Genomic DNA, 24598 nt, shown 5'->3' on the forward strand with positions numbered 1-24598 from the left:
ATTATATTTCATAATTCTTACCTTAATTATATTCTTGGCACTCTCTCGAGATTCTTGGGTTAACCACTTCCTTTCTGATAAAACCTTTTCCATAGATTTCTCGAGATATTTCGCTATATACTTTGCCTGAATATATTAAAGTTACAAAAAGAGATATATATATATATATATATATATATATATATATATATATATATATATATATATATATATATATATATATATATATATATATATATATATACTCGAAATAAGCAACAAGGATATCCAAGGTAGAGTGGTACAATTGTTTCATACTACATCATTGTATTACATCAGTTTTAAAATGTCGAGCAATCTTCAACCACATATATATCTAAATCTAAATTTTGCTGAACTTATATATACTCTTTTACTCTTTTACTTGTTTCAGTCATTTGAATGCGGCCATGCTGGAGCACCGCCTTTAGTCGAGCAAATCGACCCCGGGACTTATTCTTTGTAAGCCCAGTACTTATTCTATCGGTCTCTTTATGCCGAACCGCTAAGTTACGGGGAGGTAAACACACCAGAATCGGTTGTCAAGCAATGCTAATGGGACAAACACAGGCACACAAACACACATACACACACACACATATATATATATATATATATATATACACGATGCTTCTTTCAGTTTCCGTCTACCAAATCCACTGACAAGGCATTGGTCGGCCCGGGGCTATAGCAGAAGACACTTGCCCAAGATGCCACGCAGTGGGACTGAACCCGGAACCATTTGGTTGGTTAGCAAGCTACTTACCACACAGCCACTCCATATATATATATATTTCGTTTCGGGATTTAGTTTGCAAGATTCTTTATTTGAGTTCTTGTGATGAAGCATATTCTATTGTGTCTAGGGAGAATCATTCTCTTTTAGCCCTTTGTAAGTTAACACACACACCGGAAAAATTTCCACTCATTTCCTACTTTACTTTTCCAGAATTTTCGTTGCGTCTTGCAACCTTTTCAATAGATTTGACTCTGTTCGTTATTCACACCGCATTTATTTTGTTTATATGTGCGCATGTGAGTGGGTCAGTGTGTGTTTGCATACACATGCATGTACCTATGTATGCATTCATGTGTATATGCATGTATGTGGGTGCATATGCTAAAATGTATGTATGTTTATACATTTGTATGTATTCTGCTTATTCGTGTAATTGCGTGTTTGTATTTGTGTACTTTTATATATGTGTGTGTGTGTGTGTGTGTTTGCAACTATGTACTGTGTTTGTATGTAGGGACGTGTATCTCCATATGTGTGGACGTGTATCGCCATATGTATCGTTGTGTGAAGTAAAGTGTTTGTGTATATATGGTCATGTGTTTCGGTCTTCATCTGTGTATGTCTGCGTCTCTGTTCATATAACCTATGTACCTATCCATCTGTATGTTTATCCATATGCTTACATATATGTGCATATACATGTACATATGTGCATACACCTACAGACACATATACATCTACCTAAATAACAGCCCACTAACTATTCTAATCTACCTGTATAAACTGTGGGTATGGGGGTATGATGTCTACTATGTATATTTTTATTTAGTATTGGAGAAGTTTCATTTACGAGGACGTGCTCCTGTATTTATCTGAGTGTTGGGTCCTTTGGGTGCTTGGATAAGATGCGGATGTCAAGTTGACCCAGGTTACATCCATGTTGGTTCTTGGCATATTGGTAGAGTATGGAGGACTGTTTGTTGTCTTTCTATTGTCTGGAATGTTCATTTAGTCGTTCTGCAATTCTCCTAGATGTCTCCCCTATGTATGTCATGTTATGTTCATGCCTTTACAAGCACTTCCAATACACCTTATGCTGTGAAGTACATTTCTAGAACTACAGTTAATGCCAGGGCTAATCCTACATACCATGCACTATTTATGGGTGCATGCGGTATTCTCAAATGGGCAGTCCTACATACCAGTGATTTGACGGAGTTCCCTGGCATTTCAGCAATCTTTATATTGAGTTTGGTCTCTTTCAGAGCTTTGCTAAATCTACGGGCTAGTTCTCCATGGGCTGTGGCCTCTACAAACATCACTCCGTGATATTTGTCGGTGTTATACCACCTGTTATCCCTTTTGGCTTTGTCACACGTTCTTTGTATTCTATTCCACTCTTTGTTTCTACAGCTAGGGCAGGTACCACTGGTATCGTTATATATATTATTATCTAATTTCTTTCTAGAACCCCCGTATATTCGAACCTTATCTTTCAGATAATATCCAGAGAATTACATGTGGTGTATGAAGTTCTGTATTTGTTTTTGTTTGTTTGGGGGCGGGGTTCGTCTCATAGGGTTTGCATAGTGGGGGCACGTTGTTTATTATCGAAAGTCTGCTATCAGTATGTTAATTGTCACGTTGTGTGACGAAGGTGAGTTCTTGTGAACAACATATTTCGTGGCTATGGGCTTCATGTAGTAGGAGTGGAGGAGCTGCACTCTATTTTTCATAGTCTCTAACCAAAGTTCAGTATGAAGGACGAGGAGTCTATTTTAGGGGTGCCTAGTAGGGTAATCAATAGTTACCTTGATACCTTAATGAATGGAGTTAGCTACTTGTTGGATATTCCCCATTTTACGTTCCTCTCAGTTTCTAAATTACCATTACTAGAGTCGGTATTAACTATGATATTAATGTCATCTTCATATCTACTGTAGAGTAGAAGCGTTGGGGATTGTTCTGTTAAGGAGTGCTTAGGTTTCTGTCCCACCAGGTCATGAAGAGGCCGGCTACATCTCCAGCCAATCCGACACCGATGGGTGCACTTTGAAATTGTATGTATAGTGCTTTGTTAAACTTTACTATGTTGTTCTTCAAGGTGGTACTTCAGGATTAGCCCTGGCATTAACTGTAGAACTAGAAATGTACTTCACAGCATATGATGCAGGGATGGTGCTTGTAAAAACATGAACATAGCATGACATACATCGTGCAGACATCTAAGAGCATTGCGGAGCGGCTAAATGAAGATTTCAGACAATATAACGACAAAAAACAGTCCTCCATACTCTACCATCATCCAAGGACCAACATGGAAGAAATTTCATAAATATATTATATTGATATTTATAATATTTATGTAAGTAATAATGAACTAATGAATTTATTTATTTTTCATTACATGCCTATACATTTATTGATAGAATAAATTTTAGATTTTAATTAAAACATTTGTTGATTATAATTTAGATACGTATTTTAAAATATTTTATAATTATTAGATGTGAACTTAAATCTAAAAATATGAATAGTGATTATTTTGTTAAATAATTTGGTAATTAAATCTTGGACTACAACTGTGTTAAGGATATTCGAGAGTTTATTATGTTTTTTAAAGCCATATTATATCTTCATAGATAAATACATATTTCTATCTATTTTTTACCTTAAAAATAAATATTTAACATAATAAATGGGTTGTATGAATTAATCCTAATTTAGATAATGGAGTTGTTTTTATAAGAAAAATTATTATTTTATTTATTTCTTAAAAAATATTGTTTTGCTCTATTTGCTTATTTATTTAACTATTATCGTTAACCTGAAGATTGACTTTAATTTTTGTTCGAATTTATTTTACTTGATTTTAAACTTAATTGCAATTCGAATTTAATTATAGCCATGAAACGTACGTTGTGGTTTAACTTATATCATATTATCATTCTTTTTATACTTTTGGAAAAAAAAATTATATATATATATATATATTATATATTATATTAATTATGTTTATATTATCTGTTATTTATGTATCGGTTTACGTCTATCACTATTTCAGTTGCATAATAGTGGTTATATCTCTAATTCATATTTTATATATTTATACTGTGAAATTTGATTTAATGCTAATATATATATATATCGCTTTTTAGCAAGAATATTATTGAAAGTAACTTTCAAATTTCTGACTGCTGACCCATTAATGGGCTATGGTACAATTAATTTCATCTTGGGTTTATGTAGTTTCTTTCAAGTTAACATTTTCCTGGGTAGCCTGGGTTCTGTTGAGTGATAAATAAATTGTGGTAGCAAGTTGTATCAGAGAATTTTTATTGACTATATTTAACTAAGTGTTACTTTTATAGAATATTACTTCATGTAGAACTGTTCCTGTGTATCATCTTCTAGATAGGATTTCGCAAATTTAAGTGATAATCTACATCTCAATATAAAAAGGGGAAAACGCATTGCACCATTGTGACAACTGACTATACCTTCCCACATTCATTCTATTTAAACCTTTAAAAATCATTCACGTAAAAGCTAACGTACCCAATAGATATTCAACATTCATGCAAAGATAAAGATCATATTAATAAATGATAAAATCCAATAATAATCAAATCGAGTTACAGTTCTCGTAACCAACAACCTATCAACGTTCTTTTGTATAGCCATAAGTCTTATAGGAGACATACATACTTCAAAAAGGGCTACATGAGTGATACCTATAGCGCTTATACAAATTTAAGCAAAAACATTTCCGTAACATTTGTCACCACAACCTACCATGGAACCTAACCATCAATCAACAGAACTCCGATTACTCTGAAAAGGATTTACTTTGAGGAAATATATAAAGCCAAGATGAAATTAAATGTCACTGTCCGATGATTGCTTCGCGGCCGAAAGTTAGAAATCAATAAATATTCTTATTACACAATAAAACGATTTTACTCAACCAATTGTATTGCGTAAACCATCAAATTAATGTGAACAAATTTTTAAAACATAACACAATCATTAATATATGAAATATAAGTCGGTAAGCTGGCATAATTGTTAGCGCGCCGAGCAAAATGTTTGACGTTATTTCGTCTATCTCTACGTTCTGAGTTGAAACACCTCCAAGTTCGACTTTGCAGCCCATCTTTTCAGGGTCGATGCAAAGAGTACTTGCTGAGTACTGGTGTTGAAATTGTTGGGCTTGCCTCAAGTTATAGACCGTTATAGATAAATAGATATGTAGATAGGTATCACACGTTTCAAGAATATGAAGTAAATCTTTTGAGAAAAGCAGCTTCAAAATAAAATTGCTTTAAAAATGCTTTTTTTCTCAATAAAGGCAACCTAAAGATGAACATTTTCAATGAAAGCCTTCTAAAATAATATTTACTTCCTGAAATAAATATGAAGTTTGAAGATATTTCAATAACATTCTAATTTTTCTATAGTTGTTCATATTTAATGTGTATATATTTTGCATGAAGAATAAGCTTACAATAAACAGATAAGCAATATAAATGTTGCATTTTAATATTATAGCTTCATAAAAACAATGACTGTCAAAGTAATATTTATTTATTTTTTATTTGTAATTTAAACTAATGTTTAATTTTGTTCTATTTCTAATTTAAAAAATAATTTAAATGCTATTCTTTCTCTAAGCTAACCTGATTATATTTATTTTTTTTAAATATTTCAAATTTAAATTGCTATTTAATTTATCATTTCTTCTATTTCTAATTTAAACTAATGTTTAAATTTCTATGCATAATATTTCTAGCATTTGGAAAGATGAGAGTTAATTTTATTTTCAGAAAATGGTCATAAACAATTATATTTGATTTTCGATAAATTTGACCCGTAATTCATAGGTATATGATAGGTTAAAATGCAATCACATTAATATTTTGAAATAATTTTTAAGAATACGTAAAATTGATGATATAAAATATTTCAATAGTTTAAAGCCGAATTTAGATATTAGATACTATTTATGTAGCGCTTCTGCCGTTCGGTATTGAGCATGTATCTGTCATGGGAGAGACATTTTTCCAGGAAGACAGATTTGCCCATGCATTCGAATCTCTGATAGCTATCACAGCATGTGCAAGTCTGCTTACTTCGGTCAACACAAATTGATACCAATTCCGGTGTAGGTATTCATGTCAGCGTATAACGATCCGGAACAGATATTGCAATGTGCTTTTCTAATATGTCGAGCACTCCGTCGCCCCTAATTGCTTTAACAAAAGACAAAGTTTGCAGAGAATCAGAATTAATAAGGCAAGTCCGTCTATCCAAACCTCCAATAATTCTACAAATTCCCAACTAGATGTCGCTTACCGTGTTTCGTATATGAGGAATATAATTACCTGTTCTTGCACCTGTTTATCGAAGTACTTTTTACTATACAACCATCCAAGCACGTCACTTGACAGGTATGCTATATCTAAACAAGTCTTCTTTTGTGCCGGAATCGATGACAAGTTACTGTTTGATTGAATCTAAAAAATAAATGATATAACAAAAATGACGTAATACAAACAAACACTCACGTGCATTTCCAATTCCTATAATACAAGAATTTTTCTACCTCAAAATAGACACTCATATTCGATTTTAACAGCAAATTGCGTAAACTGAAAATAACTTGAAAATATGGAGTAATGATACTGTTTTATATTTTGGAGATGAAGAATTCTGTACATAACTTACATTATTTACATTGGACGGCCGAGGAAAACCGAATTTCGTCACCCACTTGTGAAAGCAATAATTAACATATAGAGACGAGATCTGGAAAAATTTGAAGAGGCAGTTCTAAACAAAGGTCTCAACATTGCGACAACCATCAAGCGCATTCCATACTGAGCAACTGAACAAATGTGTGAAGATTTAGCCCCTCCTTTTCTATAGGCTATTCTCGCACTATTCAGGTGCACATTTAAGATGGCGTTCCAATCGCCACCTAGAAGTAAAAAGTGAGACGTCCTAAGGAAAGCCTTGATATGTCTGAAGTAATGTGATTGCCACGCCCTACTTAGAGCGTACACAGAAACTAATAAAGTAGCTCAATTTTCATGAGCTGTTGGGATTCCTCTGCGATCCCGTTTAAAACATACCAGTGGTTTTACATTAGAGGTTCGTAGGTCTTCAGGGAAGCTATCCCTAATTATTTTATATGTTTCAATACTCATTTGCAGAAACACCAATGTTCCTGGCACTTGAAAGTTGCTGGTACCAAAGATTACTCCGTCTCTCTCTCTCTCTCTCTCTCTCTCTCTCTCTCTCTGCCCCATCTCTCTCTCCTCTCTCTCTCTTCCCTCTCTCTCTCTCTCTCTAGACGTCCTTTCTCCGGGCTATGAGGTCCATCAATTGTGTGCTCGCGCCCTCCAGCCTTTCGGGTTCGATAAAATTAATTCGAGTTGAAGACTGGTATCGATGTAGTCGACTTAATCCCTCCCCTGAAATTGCTGGACTTGTGCCAAAATACGTAACAAATATAAGCAGATTTGAATAAAGTTAGGGATTTTATGAATCGTGTCGAGGAGCAAATACACATTGGTAGAAGATTAATTCTCGCAACGGGTCCCTTTCACTTCCAGGAGGATTATTACACCAATAATAAACATGCTCGTGTTCAATGTCACCTCTTCTTTACTATTATTCACTTAGAAATCAACTTAAGGAATTTGTCGACTGTTTCATTAACAGAATGGTGTAACAATCTTTTAGATTTGTGGGTTCAAAATCTAATCATTTCATAAATAATAATATGAATTTTAAATTTTGCGAGTTTATTTGCTAATTGTTTTCTCATATATAAGCAACGTTAGATACTTAACTGCCGCACATTGTGAGGGGGATTTTCTATGTAAGTCTAATAAATACATCTCAAATGTAGTCAACCTCATAAATTAAGAGAATTCTCACATGAAATTGTTTACGTTCGAGAGTTGAAAGTGAGTGATACTGGAACAATTATAAGTGAAAGTGATGTTGTGCTAAATTCGTTCTCATTATTTGGATTGCATTTTACTTTCCCTAAAACCTAGAACCGTTGAGATGCCTAGAACTCATTGAACAGTGATATTTCGATTTTCCTCAAGATCCAGTTTCGAATATGTAGATAGCAGGAGTCCGGATTGAGTTCTGAATTGTTTGGACATGCACCGATTATCTTCGATGCCGACTCCTACAATAACTCTTGTTCTACACTTAATATATATCTTTCATATTCCTTCACACACACATACACACGTGTATTCACTCATATACTGGGGTGCGCAAACGTCTATGCAACTTATTTCTTTTATCAGTGTTATCATAGAAAGCAGCTTGCTCAATTTGTCATGCAGTCAACTAGTACCCGGAACCGTATGATTGTGAAGCAAACTTCTTATCCACCCACTCTTATTGGTATCTGATAAAGGGAAGATAAATGAAAACTAAATGAACTTACATAATTGCGTGCAACTCCCAGGTTAGAAATTGAATCCGCTAAGTACATTCCAATAGTTGGTATCATTCCATAGAATTCTTGTAATATTTGAAGAAAAGCGATGTTTATAAAATCCCTTAATAAAATCGAAAACGAAAATTAAGATAAGAAAAAACAATTTTACATACATCTTTGTAGCGACTAAAGCTTAATTACGTTAATGAAAACGGAGACCATAAGTTTTAAAGTGCTAACCATTGACGTCAATTTTCTCAATACATATTGCGTCTACGCACCCTATTTTATGACTCTGTTTAAACAGAGTGTTGGTGACAACCAGATCATTCTCAGTACAAAACGTCAAAAGAGCAACTCCATTTATATTACATCTTCTAATCACATATCGATCAAAAACAGGCCATGAAACATAGCCCTTTCCAACTCTTAGCATTGAAATCTCCCAATATGCCCAGCATGTCAGAAATTGGTACTTTTCCCAATAACTGTGCGAGATCATCATAAAACTGCTTTAAATTTTTATCAACATGGAACCTGGCTGGTTGTAATGTCAGTTTCTTGTTGACGTCTTTTCTTGTCTTTCCATTTTCCCTCTCTCTCTCTGTCACTGCTTTGTGTTCCCTCTTTTACGGTACGTCGCCAATCCCCACGGTTGCTGGTAACTACTTCCCAGTTGCTAATATTGATGTTGCAGGCCTTCATGTCCCTTTTGCAAAAAGCCTTGTATCGTAATAATAATGTCTGTGTAGACATATAATTCTCTGTCGTTATTTCAATGAATTGTATACATACACACACAAACATGCATGCATACATATATATATATATATATATAGAGAGAGAGAGAGAGAGAGAGAGAGAGAGAGAGAGAAAATATTAAATTTCTAAATATCTCAGAGAGATATAAGCAGTGGTGGAACGATAGAGCAGTTGTATACTGTCAACTTAACGTGACAGTCCCATAAAGAGAATCACAACACCGCTATTTAGCCCTAGGAAGCATCAACGCTTTCTGTCGGCTTTGACACATTTCCTGTGTCATGTTTACAAAGGGGAGACAAGCACCCTCAACAGATATTTAGAAATTTAATATTTCTACTTTTGGTGATCAGTGAATATACTTCACTGAAAATATATATATTTTCAAAGCCTAGACAGGTATCTTCAGCTAGCAGGCCATTGCTACTCCAGACTTATGACGAGCAAGACTCAGAAACATGTCTCTGGATGCAGGCTTAGCTATATATGTATATATGTATATATATATATATATATATATATATATATATATATATATATATATATATGATAAAAATGGTAAGACAACAAAAGAAAGAAAGAGACCTCGATATTATCTAAATACAGGAATTTATCTGTAAATGTAATATGTGACAATTATTCGATATCCATGATAAAACCCCGAGGTTCGGATGCCGATTTTCATAGCATATTTCTGATGGCCGAATAACTGAAGATATGGTGGTGTGGATTTCCACCTTGGCATCCGAAACTCGGAGTTTTATCATGGTTAACGAATAATTGTCACATATTACATTTACAGATATATATCTATCTATATATATATATATATATATATATATATTTACAGGCTTCATTCTTTTCCCATCTACCAAATTCACTCACAAGGATTTGGTCGGGTTGAGGCTACAGTAGCAGCCACCAGCCCAAAGTGCCACGCAGTGCGACTGAACCCGGAACCATGTGGTTGGGAAGGGAGCTTTTCACCACATAGCCACTCCTGCGCCTATTTTTTTATTTCAATGACAAAATATACTGTAATTTATAAAACGTATATAAACAAAATCTATAGTAATATTACTTACTTGGTATCTGTTTCAAGAACAAGATGGTCGAATCTTTTGAACACGGACATGTCATCAATTATAAACAAGAAACTGCTTGCTGGTTTGGAAGAAGTATTCACTATATATTTGAAGAGGCTCACCAGTTCAAGCTGTAATACCACCACAGTTAAAGAGACATAATTGCTTAACTTCAAGAGAACATACATGAAATTTGTGATTGGTTTAATGATGTTTTGAAAGAATTTTGATATTTTTCATTGAATTATACATTTTACAATATATTCTAAGGAACTCCTAATCTACGGAAATTCAACTCCATACCTAACAATTTGTTTACATGCATTTTATTCCAGAAACATTTCTTTACCGCAGATATTCTTCCTCCCAAAGCTTTATTTCGGTTAAAACTGTCTTTATTCTACTTATATATTTTCTCCACAAATTTCATCTTCAAAGCATTGTTTGAATTTATTTAATGACACTGTACACAAAATGTCATCTAAAATATCAGACGATGCACAATTTGCTCGGTAATGTTAAACTACAATTTAATAAGCCGATAATACTTTACGCAAATATGAACTATAAATTATCGCTGAATACTTACACTAGGTAAATGTTGAGTGATGTCACTCTCCCTATAGATTTTACCATTGAAAAAGTTATCATCCATTGGTAAGACCTGCATCTGAAGAGAAAAATATTAATCAATGTTTAGAAGAATTTTTTCATTTTACATTCAGTCATATATCATCTATACGATTATAGCAAAATTAAGTCATGTGTAGTAGTAAACAGAAGTGTGATAAATACACAGCGGAAAGGATGGTACAAATGTGGAAGCTGCCGTATTAATTATATAGTTGAGAAAAGAATATAGAATATTTAATTATAAAGAACATAAAAAGCAGTAATAATATAAAGAACGTGAATGCGGAAGCCCTTGGCACAAAGAGAGTTGTTTTAAAGTGGCCCTAGGAAAGAGAAGAAAATGTAGCAGGACAGTGAATAAAGGTAATGATTATGGATGGAAGAGTTGCCTTCGTGGGTATAAAGTAACTGTGGCTGTCATAGCATTTCAGAAGGATGCTGCCAGACATTTTCTTAACAGGGGTTCAGAGTGCTAATATTCCGGAGAAGGCGGATGGTTTACTGTAGGTAGACGTAACCCTGAAATACAGCGCATAACCTAGCGGAAAACACGAGACAAATGTTTCGTCCACACACACACACACACACATAATGTATATATACGAAAATGAAATGATATTCGTCAAACTAAGACAATGCCACTGTGACAATTATTAATACACATTACAAATAACCACGCTCAATAATGAAGCCTGCGGAAATGAATAACATATGAAACAATTGACTTACTTGTGACGTTTGACGACAGAAGTTCAAAATTTTATCAACTCGATCAGGAGAACCAAACATGAGACCAATAGTTGTAATGGTACGCAATAAAATATATACATTACAATTCAATTTCAGTCGCAACTAAAGAAAAAGTATTAAAAATGTCAAGTTAATTAGTCTTGAACATTATTGTGCTTCTTGCATTATTAAATTTGGATTACATACACAACACGCACACAATCACAATCGCACACATAAATACGCTGACATACACACACACACACACACACACACACACACATAGACATTTATTCCAGTACACTTTTAGTTATCTTCATCAATTAACTGTGACTTAGATACGAGGGGCAGGTGAAAGTTAAGAGATGCTTATATACAAGCTGGAGCAAAAATATCCTTCACATTTGGAGTGGGCACTGTGCAGACTGTAATGAAGGTAGAGAGGCGTAACAGGTCTCATTTGGTGGGCAAAGTCCTACTGTTTCCATTTCCTGTGTTAACTATTATCCTACCTGTAATCTTCAGAAACCATCTTGTGTTAGATACGTGAACGTTGTGGCTTTGTAGTTCAAGCTTATTATAGCAACCTATGTATAATTACGACGCATTCACCGTTCGGTAGACGCTTCGCGATCCGTCCAGGTGTAGCTGTACCAGATTAGTAAACGATTTGTATTTGAATTTCTCACCTTCAAGCAATTGAATCTACATTGAAAAGAAAATCCCCTGGAAAACCTACATCGAAAAGAAAAACTCTTGGAGATCTTATTCTTCTGGGGCATTCATCAATTCGGGGAGTCATCTTTGAATTTCAAGCTATTCCTTATCTAGTTGGTTCATTTCTCCTGCATGTCCACCCACCACAATATTAGGATTCACTGTATAGCTTTCCTGTTCCTCATCCTGAACAGCCCCATTGCCACTCCCCTGTTCTTCCTGTCTACCATTCGCCGTGCTTTCAAATTCTACCTCTCTGATTTCTATTCCGACCATCCTTTGTAGCCCAGTCACAGACACTCTCAGACTCTCACTAATCCGATATATTTCTAATCCAGTTAAGTAACCCTTCCTCCTAATCACTCTCACTTAGTTCATTAGCTTATTTTCTGACAGAAGACACGTGTCCTTTTCCGTTCAAAATATCAAGGTACGTTGGCCTCCTCCGCGACTACTTTGTAGATACTAATTTTTTTAAATTTTTGTAGAGATGCTCGTTTGTATATCCGATCAGAAAGACGGTAGTGTTTTTGCAACGAAATAATGTTTATATTTTTGAATACTCTGGGAGAAAGGAAAGGAAAGAAAGGAGGGAGTAATAGTTTCATATTTTCAGAGAACATTGAAGATATTAAAGTTCTAAAATTCACAATTATTGTTATTATTATTATTATTATTATTATTATTATTATTATTATTATTATCATTATTATTATTATTATTAGTATTATTATTATTATTATTATTATTATTAGTATTATTATTATATTAATATTAGCATTATTATTATTTTCAAATAATCACACATATTCAAATCCCCAAATTAGACCATTGACTGATTACAACAACGTAACTTACTCTGATTATTGTATGATTACGCTTTGGGCCGTCCAAAATATAATATTGCAACCAAGGCAGGTCACCAGTCACACTTATAAGAGTTCGCAAAGTTGTAGCGTGGTCACTTGAATATTTATTTCCTGTAATTATCGGGACACCTCCAAGTTTCTCCGATAGACCGGACATAAAACTTTTCACAGTTTTCTCTATTGTCACTGAAATAGAATATACAAATCATTTTTTACAATCATTACTTCTAGAAAATAACAAATAAAAATTCCGTAAAATTTTTATTTGAGTTTCTCTGTCTAATCAATATGAACGTAACTCAAATTAAGTTTCGAGGACGGGAAACACATTAACGGAATCTAGCAAAATATCCAAGTATATACACATTTTATAAATGTTGATGCTATATTTAGGTGTTGATACTTCTTTATACCATTTTGCTTATATCATGTATTTGTGAAAATCAAAATCTAATAATACAGTTCTATATTTAATAATACAGTTTTATATTTAATGCCCATGGGCATATGACGTAGTGTTTAAGAGCGCAGGCTACAAACCCCAAGAGCTTGAATATTAATAATAATAATAATAATAATAATAATAATAATAATAATAATAATAATAATAATAATAATAATAATAACATTAATAATAATAATAATAATAATAATAACATCGAAAAATACCTTAGGAATGAGAACCCAGTTTCGAAATGCCCCCCAAGACACCTGATAAAGGCTGCCGGGTATATCAGCCGAAACGTTGTGTTAACAACAAACAAGATGAGGACAAATATCGTCAATTGTAAAATAATAATATTTATTATTATTTTATCTTCACATGTATGTGAAAGGCACACACCTTTGTCCGTACAAGATCTGTAGAAATTTCTAACCATCTTAACTGGCTCGATGGTGGACTCCGTTGTTGGTTCTTCAAGTAAACCTGTTGGATAAAACAAAAATATCGTATCTTATAGTGGCAATATAATCTGACCTTGATAAGTTTTATGGCTTATTTTATATACTTATTTATCTGTATGTACATATTGAGCAATATACAGACCACACCTAGAGAAGCATCCCATTTTATTATGTGGAGTAATACATATACTTATGAATACAAGTCGCTAAATACACTAATTAGTTAATTCATATCAATATTAATTAATTTATAAGCTATATTTATTAAAAATTTCTTCAATTATCTAGAATCAAAAATAAGCTTAGGATGCAGAGTTATTTAACTTGAAATTACAATTCAATGCATTTGAAGAATGAGTTTCAATTGATTGTTCAAGAAATTATTACTACAAATGTTCATTCCTTAATAATATTAACAGAAATAAGAGCAATAGTTTCTGTCAAGGTTTTATACTGTCTTCTACAAATGGCATTGTGTATTTTCAACGATTGAAATTATTGTAAGGCACAAAATAAGGCACAAAAAGAAAATGACTCTCCCCAAATACAATAGTTCATCTTTAGTTATCAGAAAAAAAAATCTTTTGAATGTTAATTCTCTTTTTCCCTAAATTGATGTCGGTGCGCATCGAAGGGAAATGTTTATTTTAGTTATTTTTGTTTGTTTTTGCAATATTTTCTATTTTGTGGTTGATTTGGGTCATGTAAGGGTGTATTAAATGCCGAAGTACTTCCAAATTCCTACAAGATTAGGAACATCTACATGGCTAAATTTCATTCTAAATACTAGCAGGGAATAAAAAGAAAGGTAATTTCGTATTGCCGACACATTCAGAAGTTCCACCTCGTAATGGTGATCAGTGGAGGAAACAGGGAAAGGGAAAATGTGTGACAAAAGAGTGAAAATCTCGAAAGTGATTGAAGAAACGAAACCATATTAGTAGGTTGCATTAAATAAGCTTGATAAAGAACGTGTTGGAGTCTGAGCCATTATTGCCTCAATACTACATTTATATATTATCTATTTGTATAAAGCTAAATATAGTCAATTTTCTAAGAGAATGCTCACCGTAATATATATTGTTGCAGTTTCATACAACTTACGAAATACTGCCAAATACTGTTTCCGATTTTCTGTATAGAGAATGTGCTGAATGTATGGTCACCGCGATCTTGATTCTTCAAAACCACGACATAAATCTGGTGACCACAAGAACCTTCATATGATGTGATCACCATAAAAGAAAAAGCGTGCAATGTTAGCGAAAGAGAAATAGAGCTACAATTCAACTTGTAAATTTGCATCAATGCGGAATGTTGTGAAATATATCTAAGGTATAAAATGTTTTTCAATCAATTATCTGTGAAATCTGTACTCTGTTACAGAAAAGACATTTTAGAATATAGTATAAAGGATGTAAAAAAAAACATAACCAAATACTTATCACTGTATAGATAATTAATGAAACCAAAATTCACTGCGGACTACTTCACTTCTAAAATCTATGCTCATTTTTAGAATACTATTTATACAAAGATATCTACTCTCATATAATTAATACCGATATTTCAGAAACAATTTACAAACTATCAATGATGCTTTTAATTGTCCTAAGCCTGGAATTGACAGCGTATTCAGAGTATTCTCATGGGTATACTGGTATAGCTGTTGGGATTCAAGCTTTCAGATCACATTCAGTACAAGGTTCCTTCTGTGTATATCAGTTCATATATCATTTCTGTCCTGACGTAGAATAAAATTTAGACCTGGATGCTAATGGAAAATTTTATAATTACATAGACAAGCTGAGGTGAAAAAATCCATCGACTGTATATTTTCAATGAACACAGAACCGTTATAATAATAACGTACAAGGCGGCGAGCTGGCAGAAATGTTAGCGCGCTGGGAGAAATGCTTATCAGCATTTCGTCTGCCGTTGCGTACTGATTTCAAATTCCGCCAAGGTCGAATTTGCCTTTCATCCTTTCGAGGTTGATGAATTAAGTACCAGTTACGCACTGGAGTCGATGTAATCGCCTTAATCCCCTTCCCTGTCCTTGTTTGTCCCCTGTATGTTTAGCCCCTTGTGGGCAATGAAGAAATAAGAAATGTTAGCACCCCGGGTGAAACGCGTAACGTTATTTCGTCTGTCCTCATGTTCTGAGTTCAAATTCCGCTGAGGTCGACCTTACCTTTCATCCTTTCGGGGTCAATAAATTAAGTACCAGTTGCATCCTCAGATCGATAAAATCAACTGGCCCTTTGTCCCAAAATTTCGGGCCTTATGCCTAGCGTAGGAAATAATAATAACGTATAATGCATTATCACCAGTCAGTAGCCACAAATTTTATTGTTAACTTATAATGTAAATTAATACATACGAATAACTTCTTCGTCAGTTGAATCCTGCATTTCTGCTTTCACGCCCATTTCTCTTCTGTAGTCCTGTCTTTCCTTATAAGGGTGGGATTCAATATATCCGCCACAAGAGTGTAACCAGAAATCATCACACGGCTTCTTCTTCTCATCCATATTTCCCAATATACGGTAAACTGCCAGATTTCACGGAATTACAAAAGAAGTATTTTATAAAAAATGAATTAGTAACACATGAATGGTTAATGCAACTGAGAGAATATTAATGTATTTTGTGATGGTAAGAAACTCTCAAAACAGCTCATCAAGTTCAGGTATTCACTGAAGAAACACCAATCATTTACGTGTTTCGGCTCTTAAATTAGTTACATTCTAAGTAGGCTGATACACATCCAGAATGAGGCTATTTAACTTTCACACTTTCGTGGGTAGATAGCATTAGTTTACCGCTGAAGTTGATAAATCGTCTTGAATGCTCCTCAAAATTTCAGAACTTATGCTTCTTGAAGAAAAGCTATATTCAGTGTTAACTATCTCTTTCTGATATTGACATCTCGAATATGTAGTGAAACCTCAGATTGTACTTATCGTAGTTTAGAAGAATACTTCCTATATAAGAATATTACCGTCACATAAGGTGGATTTTTTTCTTCATTTTACATTTATATTACTCTAAGAATTGTAAGATTTCGTCCGTAAAATAGCTTTCTTTTCTATTCCAACTCACACTTATTACTGAATGTTATCCAAGATTATAGTTCATAATCCTGATCTGGATGTTAGATTCACAGTACAATGTATTAGATAATTTACTTCTAAACAGAAAATAAAGGTTCTTAGTATAATCGGTTTCAAATGTTGGCACAAGGCCAGTAAGTTCGCGGGTAAGTCTATGACATTAAACCCAGTGATTAATTGGTATTTATTTTATCGACCCCGAAAGGATGAATGTCAAAGTCAACCACGGCGGAATTTGACCTCAGAAATCAAAGTCAGACGAAATGCCTATTTCTTTACTATCCGCAAGGTGTTAAACACAGAGAGGAAAAAAACAAGGACAGACAGACGGATTAGGTCGATTATATCGACCCCAGAACGTAACTGGTACTTATTTAATCGACCCCGAAAGGACAAAAGCAAAGTCGACCTCGGCGGAATTTGAACTCAGAACATTAAAACAGACGAAATACCTATTTCTTTACTACCCACCAGGGGCTAAACACAGAGAGGACAAACAAGGACAGACAACCAGATTAAGTCGATTATATCAACCCCAGTGCGTAACTGGTACTTATTTAATCGACCCCGAAAGGACGAAAGACAAAGTCGACTTCGGCGGAATTTGAACTCAGAACGTAACGGCAGACGAAATACGCCTACGCATTTCGCCCGTCGTGCTAACGTTTCTGCGGGCTCGACGTCCGACCTAATAATATTAACATAATAAGCTGTATTGGTTTGGTTGGGAAAGTAATTTTTTATATAAAATTCTTTTTCCTATAAATATATCTTTACACGTTTAATTTTTGTAGAAATTATTGTATGCAAGATGCGGATGCAAGTGAATTTTTCCATATATTTTAGTAACAGTAATGAGAACATTATCAAAAATATTATCCAACTGTAAACTATGTTGTTTATCAGAGTAACTATTTTATTTTAATTAAGTATTTCTAGTAGTCTTATATATATTTTTTACACATTCGTTTTAGGTGAAAGTATTTTTTAATAAAAGGTTGCTGTATTGCCTACCGCCATTCTGGATCAAGCCTTGGGCACTTCTAGAAAGGAAAGCTAATTAACTTACTGTTTCTGCATATTTCCAGATAACTTTTAGAAATTTTTAGGTAATTCTGTTTGTTTGATATGTTGTGTAAGTATCCTAGCGCGTTAGGAAAGTGAAATTTTGGTTTCGTCCGTATATCACTTCTTGAGATTATGCAGCTTATTATATTGTGTCATGTAACTCTTATTTAGAAAGAGAATTCACATCTTAAAATTTATATGTCAGGCAGTGTCCAGGTATTTGAAGTTGTTGATACATTTTTTATATTTTCACGGATAACTCTGAATTATCTTATATGAATTTGCCTTTGGCATACCTTTAACAGATAACTTGGTTGACGTTTGCTGTTCCGTACAAGACTTTCATCAACTAGATTCAATCTATTTGGCTCTGTAAAAGTACTTGTAGTTTTCATTTTGTTTAAAATTTCGAAAATAATGCTCACTCCTATATTATGTGTATTGATAAATGGAGCTTTATTTTCTGTATGTTTTTCCAAAGCGTTTTCATCCAGTTTTATCCTATTTATAATTTTCATTATTTATTATTTATTAAGTCAATTTCTTTAGAAATTTATTAAGTCAATTTTGTTAAGAAATTTTTATCTTCATTCAGTCAAATTTGACATATTTGCTGGTCAGCTACTATTGCACAAATAAGTCTTACCATACAACACGGAATTTTCCCTCTGATGTGTAAAGGATACAAACAGTAAAAGCTGAAATATTGCTGTCTATTGTTTGTAATATATTGCCGTTGTTAATGTGGAGTTGTATAGTTGTCAGTGATCATCTAAGAATGGTAACTTATTATGAGTGGTTTCGTTATTGAATTTCACAGACGAATGAAGTGGTCAGAAAGATATTGAAAAAGTGTAGCTCATCATTTGATTCAATATTACTTGTTTCTACAGATGTTCAAGTGAATATCCAAACAATGGAAGCAAATACATGATTTACTGAGAATTTTACTTAATCTTTGAAAAATATACTTGAAAAACATGGGAAACATTTATCAAAAAATGAGTTCCTGTGATTAAACAAAGTGGATTACCACTAAATAGTATTATTTATAATGTCCTCATTTCTGTTGCTAAATTAGCTGGATGATTTCATTTAAACAACCAACACACACGTGCGCGCACGTGCACACACACACTCACACACACACACATACTTACACACACAATATGAATATATAGAGAGGGAGATAAAGAGGCAACTACGTATATTCGTAGATGTATGTGTGTATATATACATATGTCTGTTTGGGCGTATATATATATGTGTGTGTGCGTCTGTGTGTGCGTGTGTGTGTCCGTATTTGTGAATTCGGGCTACCACTGGTTTCATATTTAAAACAGAATGAAAATATCCTAGTTTCTTAACAATTTAACGAGAAAGGTCTTCGCTTCGTTCACGGGATGTCTCGTAAATTCGCGTAAATAAAACAAAGATTCCATGAATCAAGGGACATTACTCTAGTATAGAAGCTTTTGGATGTTTGTCGCACTTGGATTTGTCTTCTGGGTAATTTTTTTTGGTTAAGTTGTTTGTATTGTTTTGCATTGTTTTTGCTTTGGGCATGGTGTTCTTCTACTTGCATTTGTTTGGCGTTTGTGTGCTATGTGTGTTCACGTTTAGGAAAGGGGCTATCCTATTAGTATCACCCTCGTTTAGAGAGGCACTTCTTTGAAATATATGAGTGTAAAATATTGCTTATGTATGCAGGAAGAAAATATTTCATCTCTATTGTATAAGCTGTTATCTGTTGTTTGTATAATGTGTAATGTCTCAGTAATACAGAGATCACCTTTGATATCTCTTCCTATATGACCATGTAGATAAATGGTTTCATGCACCTTCACTGAGACCAATAATTTTCCATTCTTTCTGGTGGTTGCTCATTCCACCTAATTTTAATGTCCATATCATATGTGATAGCGATGCTGCATGTATTTTGTTTTTGTCTCTGAATGGCGCAAGGCGTTGTGCATAATTTGCCTTGAACGAATTGTCTATCATTCTACTCTGTTGGAGTCCGTGACCTTGTCCTTGTACACGAGTTAAACCATATATATATATATATATATATATATATTAATCAATATAGGGTGCCAAAAAAAATTTTGTAGAATTTTTTTGCCACCAGCGGCCTAGTGGGAAAAAATTAAATAGTCATAGACCATTTTTAAGTTCAACATCAACAATCAAGGAACGGCCATAATAGGCCATTCACCCACTAGAAATAACAGCCAAAGCTTCAACCGCAAATAAAAGTCAATTCCGTAAACAGGAGAAAATTTAAAAAACATTTACCCTGTAATTTCTTATACGGTGCACCGTTTCGTCTGCTGTTTAATGGTAAACTAACCTGATTAAATTAAATCAAGCCAATCTTCCATAGGCCCTCAGATTCTTCAGTAAGAAATAGCCACAAGTCGGAACAGATATTTACACGAGGCATTTCCGACCCTGCCAAGTTAATATCTGACCTAAAATTTTCAAATCATCGCACTCGCGCCAAATTTATCGGCAGCAAATAAATATAAGCCGTCGATTCCATTACGGAATTAACCAGAAAATTCATAATTAATCAATATAGGGTGCCAAAAAAAATTTTGTAGAATTTTTTTGCCACCAGCGGCCTAGTGGGAAAAAATTAAATAGTCATAGACCATTTTTAAGTTCAACATCAACAATCAAGGAACGGCCATAATAGGCCATTCACCCACTAGAAATAACAGCCAAAGCTTCAACCGCAAATAAAAGTCAATTCCGTAAACAGGAGAAAATTTAAAAAACATTTACCCTGTAATTTCTTATACGGTGCACCGTTTCGTCTGCTGTTTAATGGTAAACTAACCTGATTAAATTAAATCAAGCCAATCTTCCATAGGCCCTCAGATTCTTCAGTAAGAAATAGCCACAAGTCGGAACAGATATTTACACGAGGCATTTCCGACCCTGCCAAGTTAATATGTGACCTAAAATTTTCAAATCATCGCACTCGCGCCAAATTTATCGGCAGCAAATAAGTATAAGCCGTCGATTCCATTACGGAATTAACCAGAAAATTCATAATTAATCAATATAGGGTGCCAAAAAAAATTTTGTAGAATTTTTTTGCCACCAGCGGCCTAGTGGGAAAAAATTAAATAGTCATAGACCATTTTTAAGTTCAACATCAACAATCAAGGAACGGCCATAATAGGCCATTCACCCACTAGAAATAACAGCCAAAGCTTCAACCGCAAATAAAAGTCAATTCCGTAAACAGGAGAAAATTTAAAAAACATTTACCCTGTAATTTCTTATACGGTGCACCGTTTCGTCTGCTGTTTAATGGTAAACTAACCTGATTAAATTAAATCAAGCCAATCTTCCATAGGCCCTCAGATTCTTCAGTAAGAAATAGCCACAAGTCGGAACAGATATTTACACGAGGCATTTCCGACCCTGCCAAGTTAATATGTGACCTAAAATTTTCAAATCATCGCACTCGCGCCAAATTTATCGGCAGCAAATAAATATAAGCCGTCGATTCCATTACGGAATTAACCAGAAAATTCATAATTAATCAATATAGGGTGCCAAAAAAAATTTTGTAGAATTTTTTTGCCACCAGCGGCCTAGTGGGAAAAAATTAAATAGTCATAGACCATTTTTAAGTTCAACATCAACAATCAAGGAACGGCCATAATAGGCCATTCACCCACTAGAAATAACATCCAAAGCTTCAACCGCAAATAAAAGTCAATTCCGTAAACAGGAGAAAATTTAAAAAACATTTACCCTGTAATTTCTTATACGGTGCACCGTTTCGTCTGCTGTTTAATGGTAAACTAACCTGATTAAATTAAATCAAGCCAATCTTCCATAGGCCCTCAGATTCTTCAGTAAGAAATAGCCACAAGTCGGAACAGATATTTATATTTATTTGCTGCCGATAAATTTGGCGCGAGTGCGATGATTTGAAAATTTTAGGTCAGATATTAACTTGGCAGGGTCGGAAATGCCTCGTGTAAATATCTGTTCCGACTTGTGGCTATTTCTTACTGAAGAATCTGAAATTACAGGGTAAATGTTTTTTAAATGTTCTCCTGTTTACGGAATTGACTTTTATTTGCGGTTGAAGCTTTGGCTGTTATTTCTAGTGGGTGAATGGCCTATTATGGCCGTTCCTTGATTGTTGATATATATATATATATATATATATATATATATATATATGTAGGCTGTGCATTTTCTATGAGAAATCTGGTTCCATCATATCATACACACACATATATACTTACCCACCATAGTTTCGCATTGATTCACACTGTATCAGTAATTCAATTTGCAAAAACACAAATCTGTCTTGTGTCAAGTAAATGTCACCAACATAGTTGCCAATTTTGCAACAGTGATCACATCGAGTAAGCTTAATATATTGAGTGGTTAATATGTTATTCCTCAAAATGTAATATCAATATATACTGAATAATACTTTTATTTCGAACATTGTCATGGCATTGAAAATAAGAAAATAGTGTGCAGTAAATGATAGGTATGGTATTCATTCCACATCAAGTACACTCGATAAATAACATCATATACTTACCGGTATTTACAATATGTTTTGGTATCGCCATTGGTGATTCCATCCCGTCTGTAAAAATTATACAAATGATACATTTTGTTATGCACAGAAATATATAGATACAGCTTGCGTGCACAGCATTGCACGATACAATCTCACAGATATATATATATACATATATATGTAATCGTCTCATTACTGATGATTGTAGTGGTGATGATGGCAGTGAGAACATTTCGAATTATGTAAAGAGAGGAAATGCCATGCTCTTGGTTCCTGATAATTAGAATTTCGATTAATATAAAAATCAATCCAAATAAGTATTTTGAGTGTCCCATAAAATCCGTAGCAGAAAAATGTGATTTACGTCGAGAGACTCATATTGAGTATTTATGCAATTGTGATGTGATTAAACTTTGGGTGTGTAATTTGAAGATGAAATTTGCATCGTAATCAGTCTACGTGTCCACAGCATTCTCTTTTGGAATCACTTACAGTGATTTATAGTAAGAGCAATATACTGCAGTAGATGATCGATATGCAGCCTTTTGAAATTTGAATGATGAAATTGAAAGTGAAATGCATTGTGTAACATTGTAACAAAATAACACAGGGTATGCGGATAATTCATCGGAATAAGGTAAATAAACTAGGTAACGAAAACAAAATGCTAATTAAATTGAAGCAAATACACTGAAGCGATAGACTTACAATAAAACTAATACGAATATCTTGCAAAATAATATATGCAGCTTAACATAGAATGATTTCTGAAGTCTAAGCAAATTGTTTCTAAAGAGAAAAAAGTGTTTTATTTCTCCTTCTCTTTCTCACGTGAGATGACATGGATGCGAATATTAAACAATTTTGGTCTGTATATAGTACTTACACGTTGAAAGAATTGTATAAGGTCCCTAAATGTTGAGCATGTTGAAGAAATGCCTTCTATGTCGATAATAGTACTAGATTGCTATCAAAAGCCCTCGCAAAAGTATTGGATATAGAATGTCATTTTTATATATCAACATCTAAGGCGGCAAGCTGGTAGAATTGTTAGCACTTCAGACAAATTGCTTACCCACTCATTCGAAATATCTGGCCTTGTACCAAAATTTGAAATGATAATTAGATTGAAAGGGAAGATGGTGAGGTGGCAAAATCGTTAGCATGCCGGACAAATTACTTAGAGGTATTTCGTCCGTCTTTACGTTCTAAATTCTGGCGAGGTCGACTTTGCCTTTCAACCTTTCCGTATCGTCAAATTACGTACCAGTGAAACGCTGGGATCGATGTAATTCATTAATCCACTTCCCCAACATTTCAGGTCTGTACTATAGTAGAATGGATTATTCGTTTGACCATGACAAAATACAAGATTAATACTAGATAGAAAAAAAAAAACCTCATAATAAAATTCTCTCATAACTTTCTAGTGAAGAAGATTTAAATTCCTGATGGTCTGAGAGATTGGATGAAAGAAAAAGACGTTTAGCGAATTTACATCACTGATAAGTAACACCAATAACGAGGAGGGTATCAATATCTATAGCTAAAGATCAATATCTATAGCTAATTAAATGCACATTGTAACCTTGATGATGCCATCCTTCTACAATTAGTGCATTTAGGACAACATTATACACTAATTTTCTTTATTTTCATACGAATAAGCTGCCGTTTCAAGGAAGTTTGATTCCTATTTCTTGGTGGTTGTAGATTATGTATGATAGATACGTGTTTGCTTTGTTTCAGTTATAGATATTTTTTCTTGTTATTCCATTCCAAGATGAGATTTGATCGAGATAAACTATGAAGAAATATATTCCAGATTTGACCGACTGATTTTTCTTCATAAGATTCAATATATAGGAAGTATTGTTTCTAATAACATATGCAACTTGAATAAAATTTGTGATGATGATTA

The 24598-nt window shown here is 33.8% G+C and overlaps 1 protein-coding gene across 1 annotated transcript in view; it reads right to left on the minus strand.

Annotated features, from left to right (window-relative positions):
* LOC115214827 (EEF1AKMT4-ECE2 readthrough transcript protein-like) overlaps positions 1-24598 on the minus strand; it is an 85954-nt gene that overhangs the window by 19899 nt on the left and 41457 nt on the right. The window contains exons 10-19 of the mRNA XM_029783858.2: positions 22696-22743; positions 16310-16480; positions 13865-13948; positions 13010-13206; positions 11435-11557; positions 10662-10742; positions 10073-10203; positions 8232-8346; positions 6142-6273; positions 22-126 (exon numbers count right to left, since the gene is read on the minus strand). Of these exons, the coding sequence (XP_029639718.1) occupies positions 22-126; positions 6142-6273; positions 8232-8346; positions 10073-10203; positions 10662-10742; positions 11435-11557; positions 13010-13206; positions 13865-13948; positions 16310-16480; positions 22696-22743 (1187 nt within the window). The remainder of the gene's footprint in view (positions 1-21; positions 127-6141; positions 6274-8231; positions 8347-10072; positions 10204-10661; positions 10743-11434; positions 11558-13009; positions 13207-13864; positions 13949-16309; positions 16481-22695; positions 22744-24598) is intronic.

This window comes from Octopus sinensis, linkage group LG8 (genome assembly GCF_006345805.1).
Source record: "Octopus sinensis linkage group LG8, ASM634580v1, whole genome shotgun sequence".
Taxonomy (NCBI): Eukaryota; Metazoa; Mollusca; class Cephalopoda; order Octopoda; family Octopodidae; genus Octopus; species Octopus sinensis.